Below are 12,153 nucleotides of genomic sequence, written 5' to 3' on the forward strand. Positions count from 1 at the left end.
TAATTACCCTGCCCATGCATAGTGCAAAGTGGGGTGAAGCAATTGGTTCACTCTGTCTGTCTGTTAGACGCCAGTCTCTGAGGATCTACTTAATTTCAATTTAATTTTATATTTTGAACACTGTTGAACATGTCAGGACTGTATGAATTGGAACACGGACCTGCAGGTTAGCAGTACTTTGGCTCTAAATTTGGTAGATTGTACAGAATGTAATGCTGAGTGTAAAGCACTGGAAAAGCACTGGTAAATGCACAGCACTGGTAAAGGAATTGCTTCATTGTCTGGCGGTCCGGCAATCAAACAAAATTGTAAATCATTTCAAATGGGAAACTTGCTGTGTTCATGGACGTTATAAAAGACCCAAAACAATAGGCATGAAGAACAATTTAAATGTGTTCAATGACATGGTGTAAAAGAAGGTGCATCAGTGGTGGTAAACTTCCGAAAAAATGGTTTGGTTTGTTTTTTTATAGCCTTTTAAACATTTATTTTATTTCAATTGAATGATATATATGAACACAACCGGTGTGTACCCCGGTTTAGAATAGGTACACCGTATCCCTGCGTGTCGTAAGAGGTGACTCAAAGGGTTGGCGTCAGGAAGGGCATCCGGCCATAAAAACATTGCCTCAAACAGGGAACCATGACAATTTGGAGAAGATTGTCATGGGGACCGCAAGGCTAACCCCCGCTCTTACAGGGAAAATGGCCTTAAAATGCCTGTTGTTGTTGTGTTGTTATATATGAACACAATAGAACATAAATTGCCCTGTTTGCACTTCAAAAAACCATCAGTTTAGCAGTACTTGGGCAAAACTTTACGCTTTCTCGACCAATCAAATTTGCCATGCTCTGGGGTGGAATAACAGTGAGATTCAGACAAAAACGGTGGCTCATGCTTGGAAATCATGCTTGTGCTCTTTATCATTGTAGCAATCGAGTTGGGTAGCATGCGTGGCTGACCCATGCCTGCTATGAAATGTTGAGAAGCACTTTGATTGTGTTCCCTTCACAACACAGTTTCTTGTGTTCACCTTCACAGGGTGTCGTGAGGAGCACTTCCACCTGAATGTGGATGCTGTGGACACTCATCGAGATCGCCCAAATGTATGTCCACCACATTGTTGCATCTCATTTTGCTGTTTAATATTTTCATAAACTATTTTTTAAATATTATGTCTATTCACTAAAGGAAAGTTTGTTTGCCTAATTTTAAGAAATTCAAGCTGTTGGAGATGCGTCGTATTTCAAGCATTTCGCAATGCGGAAATAGCAGTGGTTGGGGGTCGTGCTTTCTTAGCATTGACATTTTCTCTATGATTATCTGTACAAATGACTAGCATCAGATTTCCTTTGCTGTTGCATTGAGGCCTCAGCTAGCCATATCACAGATAATGAGTCTATTTGCACCTATATGGCAAGGATGTAAAAATTGTGCACTGATGCATAAATGTGCATTTAGGAAGCAGTGATGGATTTGGAGGTGGGAGCGTGGGAATGGGGAAGCTGGAGGCCTTTACGATTATATTATCTCGCATCCTTGATCAATGGCAGTTTGGGCCATTCTTAATTTTTGTTCTGCTGTATGGATTTTGGATATTTGCACCATAATCACTATGTTCAGATTCCTTATGAGCTCACATTGTTCTTATTCCTTATGAGTTCCTTATGAATGGCAAGGGCCACTTGGTTAAACATCTAATGTTCTTCAACAAAGGAGCTTTACCCAAAATCTGTTCCTTTTAGGTGCTTGACGTCATCATCAGTTGCATGAATCAGATTCAGTGGCATAATCGGTAAAGTTTAATGTGTCCGCTGTGTGTCTGGGAGGTTGGTTGTCCGAACCCTGGCCAAGTAATAACCTCAGCATTTAAAAAGGACAGAGCAAAGGCAAACGACCTTAAGTTGACAATGCTAGCGCAGACTTTGATCGGCCAAATGGCCTCCTCCTGCCTTGAAGTTCCTTGACAGGGAGCATATCCTATATATTAAAATGTAATGAAGCTGTCTGGTGTCTGTGTGCATCTGAAGCCTTCTGGTCAAAATCTTTTGGCTGGACAGCTGGCCTGACTCCACCCACATTGTAATTAGGAAAGTTATATGTCCACAATGTTGGTGCTGTTGTAAGCCCACACATATTACATTTCGCTTTTTACATCTGATATTACCCTTTTTTGGTTAATGACAGTTGTATTCAAATACACATATGTATAAATAAATTAAAAAAAAACAATTGCCCAACATATTTAAATGAAAATAAACCTCTTGTGGAAGTGGTCGAACTTGGCGGTACCTTTTCATCTTCCTCCTTCTTCAGTGAGCGTTGCCATTTTTATAGATGGTACGCATAGCAGTTGAAAGCAAACTCGACAACCTAGTAACACTTTAACGCTGCCTCTTAAACACTGTATAGTATACAGGGCAGTACATTTATTTATGCACGATGCAAAGTTAACTTTAGTTCTTTTGGCGATTTTACGATCTCCTGATTTGGTACTTTAGCGATGTATTCTGGCATGTTCATCAGTCTGGTAAGCTCTGAATAGATGTGGGATGAAGCACCAATGGTGCCTCATCATATACTTGAGGCACTGGACCGGAGGTTATGTGATCTGATGCAGAGTATTTTCCATTCGGTGGCAAGGTAATTTTACTTGGTGGCGACTTCTGCTGAATCCTGCCAGTAGAAAAGCATGGTTCACGGGCACAAATAACAGATGTATGCATTAAACGCTCTGTTCTATGGCTGCACTTCCACGTTTATGAGCTACACAAAAATATGCGAGTATGGCGTGGCGGCATTGACGAGCACGGTGAGAAATATGCCAATGGCTTCAACAACTGGGTAATACAGCACCTTCTACACCTGGGTAGGGTAGCAGGGTAGCTGTTTCTCAGCTACCTCAAGGAGTCATGACCCTGCTCTCTGCAAGTCCCGGGCTCAGCTGGCTCAGACCGACAGTACCTAGTATGGGCTCTTTGTCCAGTGTAACAGATCCCCACTGCCTTGTGGGGAAACCTCTTTAGGTTACGGCTATGAGAAGGGCACTCGGACACCAAACCATACCTGTAGGTCAGTCAGGGCAGCTCTACTTCGTGAAAAAATGCGCCCATGAAAGTCAGTGTTGGCACAAATTTAGGCATCACTGCTCAGCATCTGCAGACAGCCATGTCCACTGTCCACTTTGGACTTTGAACTTGTGCACATAGGCACATATGTGCACAAGACTTCACGTTGCATTTACTGCACCTGCAGCCAACGATGCTCATAGTGATAAAGAGGGGTAGAGGGATAGAACACACCTCTATGTGTCAAAACTGTGGGCAGTGATGATCCGGGGACCATACCGCTCCATCCCACCATGTCACGTGACCTATGACGTCATAATTAGGATATGCATCCGATCGAGTGCCATACTAGAAGTGGTCAAAGTTTAAACTCAATCGATCGACAAATGAAGGCAGGGATCCATTTTAAAGGTTTTCAAAAAATCCAATATGGCCGCCATGTCACGTGACCTATGACGTCATAATTAGGATATGCATCCAATCACATGGCGTACTACAAGTGTTCAAAGTTTCAACTCAATCGATTGAAAAATGAAGGCAGGGATGCATTTTAAAGGTTTTCATGAAATCCAATATGGCCGCCATGTCACGTGACCTATGACGTCATATTTATGATATGCATCCAATCAAGTGACATACTATAATTGGTCAAGGTATCAAGTTCATCTGACCAACGGTTTGGCCTGTAGGTCGATACAAAGTTCAGGCATCACAATATTAATTAAATAATAAAATGTAGAGTCAGCACTTTTTTAATTGGCGTGCCATAGACTAATTAAGCAAAAAATTAAAAATCGGAGAAAAGAGCGTTCTTCGCCTTGGGGTGTAGTATATGTGCGCCAAGTTTCAACTCAATAGGTCAAAAAATGAAGGAGATAGGTTTTTAAGATTTTCACTAAATCTAACATGGCCGCCACATAACGTGACCTATGACGTCATACTTAGGATATGCATCAAGTCAGATGGTATCCCATACATGGTCAAAGTTTCAAATTCCTACGATGAAAGGTGTGACCTGTAGGTCGCCAACAAATTTCATGGAATCAGAATAATAATAATCTTAGCAATTTCAAAAGGGTACCTATGGTCCCTATCAAGGTACCAACACTATCACTTTAGTAGCTTCTCTGGGCAGGTTTTTGCCTTCATTGGCACCAGCTCACCTGCTCACCACCCATTTTCACCAACACTGCCATCGCACAATGCACAATGATTAGTAAGCACGCCAACGAAGGGAAGAGATTCATCAAAAGCGACGACTCACACCATCATCAATGGTGAACTAACAAATGTCGATTATGGTGTTGATTTGACGCCTGAAATGTGCATACTTTGGATCATGCTGCCCTCATTCATTCGACATTTCCCAACCTCACCAACAATTGCAGCAATCCACATTGGGTGGCCGAGGGAGCAATTCTCGCACCACACAATGCAATGACCAGCTAGAACGGCACTCGGAAGAGAGCATACCTTCTCCGGGCTGAGCAGTTTACGTTTTGTATCCCACTGATGGGCCAAATCTGCATCTGGACCTGAACCAAAATCTAATCGGCTTGTTCTTGTCACCTACCCAACTCACCCACCAAGTTTTGTCATAATCCGTCCATGTTTTGAAATATCATGCAATGTATCGTTTTTGGCCCTATCTCTCAATGACCATTGAAGAATCACTATAATAAAAAAACTGTTTTTGAGATATCCTTCCTTTGCTCTTCCAATCCGCCTCCTTTGTCAGCTGTTCTATCGGAACGAGAGACCATACGTCCTGATAGCTGGATGGCGGTGTCGGGAATACCGCTGTTTAGCCAGGTTTCCGTGAAGATCATAACACAGCAGTCCTTTATCCTTTTCTGTGAGGTGAATCTTCATTCATTTTGATCTGATCTCAAACATTTTGTTTGCCAGGGACCGAACGTTGGCCAGGAAAATGCTTGGAAGGGAGGCTCTGTGGGGAGCACTCTTTTGCCGAGCATGTATCGATGCTCGCTTGCCCCGCTTTTGTTTACGTTCTCGTCGCGGTCTGTGTCGACTTCCGGCTGGGTATGTTAGCAGCACTGATCCCGGTGTTCTGGCTATGTCGGAGATGAGATCATTCCTGCTGAATTTAAGTTGTCTACACCCAGCTCCGATGTCATAAAGTGCCTGACGGCTGTAAAATATGTTCGCCCGTAAATAGCATCATCCGCTGCATCTGTGCGTGCCGCCATCTTTGAAGAAGAGTAGTACTTCATATCTTTACTTCATATCTTTCCATCTTTTTCACAATGAAAATAGTACTTCATGTCTTTAACCTTCATTAATCATACGAAAATACGCCATTTGTGTCTGTCTGATTAATTTTTGACGCCAATACATTGTCGTTACTTATCCAATCTCAACCAAACTTGACAGGATGACCAAGGGTTACATAATGAAGGTTGTAGCGCATTCATTTCCCCCCCCTCGCCAAGGGGGTTTTCTCCCCCGAGCGGTTTTCCCCGCCATTGCCGTCAATGGGTTGTGTGTTGAGGTGTATAGCCGTATAAGTTAGCTTTATCATGGCGTTTTTCCAAGGCCACTTCAAATAACAAAACTAACGATAATAGCGTAATATTAATGTTATTACAAAACAATATTAATACCAATAATATCCCACCTCCCCAAGGGGTTTTTCCGGCGAGTCAACGTGTATACATAGCTTATCATGGCGTTTTCGTGGGAGCAACGTCCTCTACCAGAAGTAATGAACATTAATCAACAGTAATGAATGTTATGAACCACAAACACATATGATTTGCTTTTTAAACAGTCGCTAATGCTGTTTATAACACTAAATGAAGAAATTTGGAGGAATCCCGACATGCGTGAGGTAAGTTTTACTTACAGAACTGAGCGAAGATCTACTGTACTCTAGGTACCCCATACGTGTTGGGTTAATAACATGACCCTTCCTGGCGTTAACGTGACGTTTTTCGTTGTGAACTTTTGAAACTCGCTCCTTCTATTTGAAATGAAACTGAAAGAGAGGAAGCCCGGGGTGTGCTCCTTTACCAAGCAGCTAGCTAGCGCTTGCCTAGCCAGCCGTTCTTTAACGGTTTTGAATGGAGTGCTTGCTCGAATGCTTAAACCACTTGGCGATCTCCCCACAAGAAACTTGGTAAATGAACACACACCCAATGTTCTTGAGACCAGACCATAGGTCGACTGTAATCTATATACCCCAAAGAGGAGTGACCCTTTCTGCCCCTCCCGTAGTTAGCGGGTGTACGAGTAAAACAAAAGCAAATTTATTCATACCATCCCTAAGCAAGAAGATGACACCCTCCTTGGCAATAAGGGTTAACTAGTTGGGTACTTGATATGATCAGTGATTAAATCAGAGCACAAGACAACACATTTACATCTCACAACCCTGCTCGGACACAAACTCTTATCAATTTGCAAATATTTAAGCCAAATTCGACATCAAAATGATTTTTTTTTTCATATGGCCTCATGCACCCCCCACCTCCTCTCCCCCCCCCCCCCACCCCCCACCCTCCACCCTGTACCCACCTCACACCCCACAACACCCCCAGTGTGGGAACCACTGCTGTAGGAGAAAGAAAATATAGCAGCTGTTGAGTGACTGAATGTAAATGACTTGGCACTCGCATTTGATTTGTGCTTTGCTTACCAAAGGAATCATTCAAAATCAGCAATGGATTAATTTGAACTTCTGCAATGGATTAATTTGGACTTCTGTTTATGTTGTGGAAACAGGTGTGGGGTGTGAAAATAAATATAGATACTGTATTTTAGCAGTTATTGAGCCTTTACCTATTCAGGAACCTACCTTTACCTACCCACCTACTACCTTTACCAGCCTTTACCTACCCACCTACTACCTTTACCAGCCTTTACCTACCCACCTACTACCTACCCAGGAACCTCGTCTCGTCCTCGCCGTGACCATGCCAGTACCACTCTCAATCAGGATCTTGAGAGTGTGATAAACTGGGGAAAAGACTGGCTTATTACTTGTAACCAAAACAAGACCCACTTGTTGTCTGTGTCCTGTTCAAGATCACCTTGTTTTCCAATCTTGTCTATTGATTCTTCACCTTTGCAGGAACTTCCTGTTGTCCGCCTGCTTGGATTGGATATCGGCTCAAACCTCAGCTGGGAAAAGTACATCTCTGGTATCGCTAAAAGAGCCTCCCAGCACCTTGGCTGCTTATTTCATGCTCGGTGATACCTTTCTCAAGCTGCTATTCTCCATCTATAGAAGGCCACGATACGACCTGTCACGGAGTATCATTGCCATATTTGGGTTGGTGCCCCAACCTGTCACCTATCTCTTCTTGACAGAATCCAGCGATGTGCTGCCATTCTGGTGGGACAGGAGTTGGCATCATCCCTGGAACCTCTCTGTCTGCTGCTCTGTTGCTTCCTTGAGCCTTTTCTATCGATATTATCATGGAATGTGCTCTGAGGATCTTTCACAGATTGTTCCACCTGCGCATATTTTCAGTCGCTCTACACGTTTGGCAGTTTTTTCCCATTCATACACCATATCTGTCCCGAGGTGTAAGACTATGAGGTATTCTTCGTTTTTTTTTTTTTCTTTCTCTGTACTGCACATCACTCTGGAACAGTTTACCTGCATCTTGCTTTCCTCTCTACCCCAACCTACCTCAATTCAAGAGGAATGTCAATAGATTCCTCCTTTCTGTCTAATATCTATATACTTTTCTTTCCTTTGCGTAGTCCCCACCTCGAGTGGCCTTGTAGGCTTTGTGCCAGCCAAAATGCCATAAAAATTTTTTTTAATACGAGCTGAAGTACCCAGCGTTGCCCAGGGAAATTAATGAAATGTGTATTTAAATATTTCCTGCATGACAAATTGGGTAATATTGGCCCTGTGGTTTTGTATGAATTACCAATCTTGGGCATTGCAAAAGGCACTTGGACTTGCATCGAAATGTTTCACCTTTTAAGGGTGCCCAACGTGCTGCCCCGGAGACTGCTTGTTTTGCACTTTGATCCTCACCCCGAGCCTATGTCTGCTCTGTAGTCTCAGCTGACCTGGACCTTGCTTGTCTTTCACATTGATCCTCAACTGAGCCCGTGTCTGCTCTGTAGTCTCAAGTGACCTGCAGACTACCATTCTCTTTGCATTCCTCTGCCCATAAGGGGTATTTTTGATGGCATTTGGCAGTATTTATAATTATATGTAGTAGGGTTGGTTAAGATAGGTTGCAAGTAGGGTTCATTAAGCAAGTAGGGTTAATAATGCAAGTATTTATGTTGGTTGATAATTTAGGTTGATAATTTAGTCGGTTGATAATGCAAGTAGGGTTGGTTAAGATATAAACAGAAGTTCCCTTGAAAGTTGACTTTAAGCCAGAATTAAAAAATATCTTGGTAGCCCAGAGGCAGATCACTTGCACGCAAAGTTTGTTTTCATGACCTGAGAATGCGAAATAAAATATATGTAAAAAAAGAATCGAATAATTAACATCAGTAGTTGTGCCGTGTAATTTGCGCATAAGAGACGGGGTGGATTACAGGTGGGGGAGCATGAACCCGGTGGTGTTGTAATACATCTGGAGACGCAATGTGCCCTAAATGATTCTTTACAGAGCTATCTCTATTGATGCGAGTGACCAGAAGTGCTCTGGCGGGCATCTTTCCATGCCGATCTTCGCAGCACGGTACATTAAAGTTTAAAAATCAACACGGATTGTAATGAGACGGGGAGGATTAGAGGTAGAGGAGAAACATACCAAGCGAATGCACAATTTCTGTTATTAACTTGCATATACATGACCTCAACATATGATCTTCACGAAACATGTTACTCAATTGCTCCCGGGGAAACCCCAGGCAGTGTATAAGCGACATACTCACCCGAGACCTGAACACGGAGGTGTTATCATAAACCTGTGTAAAGCAATCTGTCGTGAAAATCAAGCACAGACACGACTTGAGCCTTGGGTAGGTTTAATATCATTTAGATCTGAAGTAACATCCTGTAAAAATACATTCATGCAACAGACATTAGAATCAGAGTATTACATGGGCAATGTCCGATATCAATAGGTAAAACAAAACAAGCGCAGCATATAGGGGCGTACATACCATTCAAACTACAGGACTATGTCACAGTAAGTGCCGCTGGAGTGTCCGTGCGCCCCGGTTGTCCCGGGTCTTATAGACGCCCCTTTTAGTGGGATAAGGGAGCACTCCCTGGGTTCACCTTCGGTATAATTTCACTACATTCTCCCCGCCGTTAGAACTATACTGCCGCTCGGCAGGTGGCAAGCAAGCGTCAGCAATAATCGGATGGGTCACGTCAATCCACGTCAGTCGGTCCACCCGTAGCGGTCGGGGCGGCGAACTACCCTGCCAGTTCGTGTTCGGAAACTACCGGGTACGGCGTCCCCAAGCCCGGAGTCCCCCGCGTCGGAATAGCTGCCGGAGGTGGGTGTCGGAGGGGGCGCCCCAGTGCCTTCTGGCAAGGGAGTGGGTGACGACGGAAGTGACGGTAGTAGTTCCATAGAGGAAGCTTCGGTAGAGTCCATAGACTCGTAGATGGGTTCGTCGATATCCCTGTCGTCGTCCCCACATGGGGCGAGATGGCGTACGGAGACAGTAGACTTGCGGCCGTCCGCCGTTAACACGCGAGCATGCTCGGGATTAGCCTGGAGGACCCGCACCTTATCAACAAGGGGGTCGTACTTGCTAGCGCGAACCGCTCGTTTGAGATAGGCGGGCCCCGGCCCAGCGAGCCAGCTGGGTAAAGATTGGATACTACCCGAGCTTCTAGGGTGGTGGAACAGTCTTTCGTGAGGAGTCTGGTTGGTGGCGGTACATAGGAGAGCCCGGATCGAGTTTAGAGCTGCAGGTAGCGACCACGCCCATTTATCGAGGCCTCGGCCGAGGGTCCGGAGGCTCAGCATGACGGCCCTCCATATAATCCCATTAAAGCGTTCGATCTGCCCATTCGCCTGGGGCCGGTACGGGGTGGTGTAGCTCGAAGCGACATTATTCTGGAGCAAGTAGCCCCTCACCTCCTGAGACAGGAACACCGCACCCCGATCGGTATGCACATAGGCCGGATACCCAAACATAGAAAACAAATTCTGCAGGCACCGGATAACCGTGGCAGCCGACATATCCCCACACGTATAAGCAAAGGGGAATCGTGAATACTCATCAACGATAGTGAGCAGCTAACGAGAGTTACTCGACACCGGCAGCGGCCCTTTGAAGTCCATCGCCAAGCGCTCCCACGGTCTAGTAGCCCTAACCAGCGTCCCCATAGGAGGGTTGTAAAAGCGCGGTTTGAGCTCCGCACAGATAGTGCAATCACGGCAGATCCGGCGGATGTCCTCAATCGAGTACGGCAGATTACCACTGCGCACAAAATGCACGAAACGTGCCACCCCGGGATGACACATAGTGCCGTGCAAAGTGCGCAGCCCCTCCAAAGTTACAACTCCCGCGCAAGTGGCCGGCCTCGATAAGGCGTCGGCGACCAGGTTATCCTTCCCCGGGCGGTATTTGATGGTGTAGCAGAAGTCGGCAAGTTCGATACGCCAACGGGTGATTTTCTCATTCTTAATGCGCTGAGCATGTAAGGTGTCGTACATAAACGCAACGCTTTGTTGGACCGTGACGATTTGGAAACACCGCCCAAGCAGGTACGGCCGCCATCGCCGAATTGATTCGACAATCGCGTACGCTTCCTTTTCGACAGACGAATGCCTCCGCTCGGCGGAGGTGAGAGTCCGTGAAAAGAAAGCCACAGGGCGTCCCCCTTGGGAGAGAGTCGCCGCTATCGCATGATCCGAGGCATCACTTTCCAAGACGAAAGAGGCACTCTCGTCAATCATCGCTACAGCGGCGCCAGCGATGTCGGCTTTAAGGCCCTCGAAGGCCGCCATGGCGGCCGGGCCCATGGGGAACGTGTCGCAGGCCACGGGGGGGGGGGGGGGGGGGGGCGGAGCTTCGCGGAGAAATTTTGCACCCACTTTGAATAGTGGGCGAACAGCCCAAGAGCGCGTTTCAGCGAAGCCCGATCGCTAGGCGGAGCCATATCGAGCAAAGGTCGCAGACGCTCCTTATCCGGAGAGACAGAGCCATGGGTCACGGTGTACCCCAAAAGATCTACCGTGCGTAGAGAGTAACGACACTTAGCCGCATTCATGGTTAGGCGATATTTCCGCGCGACCTCGAGGAAGCGCTTCAGATTAGCGTCGTGATGCTCCTGGTCATACCCACAAACTGTAAGATTGTCCAGATAGACAAAGACATCGGTCAAGTTCTCCTTCGCAACGAGGTCATCCATAGCCCTCTGAAAACAAGCGACCCCGTTAGTTACCCCAAAAGGGAGTCGAGTGAACTGGTACAACCGCTGACCCGATTCAAAGGCTGTAAAGACGCGATCAGCCCTAGAGATGGGGACTTGATGATACGCACTACGCAGATCGAGAGTGCTATAAACGGAATACAGGGCCACCTGGCGTACCAGGGCATCCATCCCCGGTAAGGGGTAGGCATCCAGCTGGGTAAAACGATTAATCGTCTGTGAGTAGTCGATTATCATGCGCCGGCGGTGGGCCTCACTTCGCACCACTAAGACTTGGGCCCGCCACGGCGACCTACTGGGTTCTATAATACCGTCCTTTAAGAGCTGGGCCGTTTCTTCCGCAATGAATTGCGCGTTTGCGCGAGAGTAGCGCCGCGATTTTACGGCTACAGGGGTACAATCAGTGGTCAGGTTGGGGAACAGCGAGAGAGGCTCCATGTCCATCTGAGCGAGGGCGCACACAGCAAGCGTGTCCGGCCCACCGAAGTCTATTTCCAAACGTCCATGTCGCTCAAGGAAATCAAGTCCTAACAGAACGTCGGCACATAAAGCAGGTAATACCATGAGATGCACGTCTGGGAACGTGCGTCCCTTTATCAGAAGTTTCAATCGACATGCCCCTTTTGTGCTCAACCGAAGTCCTTGGGAGGCCATGAAGATCCGTCGTGTTGTCCCGAGAACCGGCCACCCATGTTGATGCACTAGTCGTTGATCGATAAAACTATCCGTAGACCCCGTGTCAATCA

The 12,153-nt window shown here is 46.1% G+C and overlaps 1 protein-coding gene across 5 annotated transcripts in view; it reads left to right on the forward strand.

The window, feature by feature from the left end:
• Positions 1–12,153, forward strand: part of LOC137436992 (6-phosphofructo-2-kinase/fructose-2,6-bisphosphatase 4) — a 182,287-nt gene that overhangs the window by 137,726 nt on the left and 32,408 nt on the right. For all 5 annotated transcript variants that reach the window (XR_013625026.1, XR_013625025.1, XM_068131271.2 and 2 more), the window contains exon 13: positions 1,043–1,107. Coding sequence is in view for 3 of the 5 variants with exons in the window: in XM_068131271.2 (XP_067987372.1) it covers positions 1,043–1,107 (65 nt within the window). In the remaining 2 variants the exon portion in view is untranslated. The remainder of the gene's footprint in view (positions 1–1,042; positions 1,108–12,153) is intronic.

The sequence above is a fragment of the Myxine glutinosa genome, chromosome 11 (assembly GCF_964187855.1).
Source record: "Myxine glutinosa chromosome 11, kmMyxGlut1.1, whole genome shotgun sequence".
NCBI lineage: Eukaryota > Metazoa > Chordata > Myxini > Myxiniformes > Myxinidae > Myxine > Myxine glutinosa.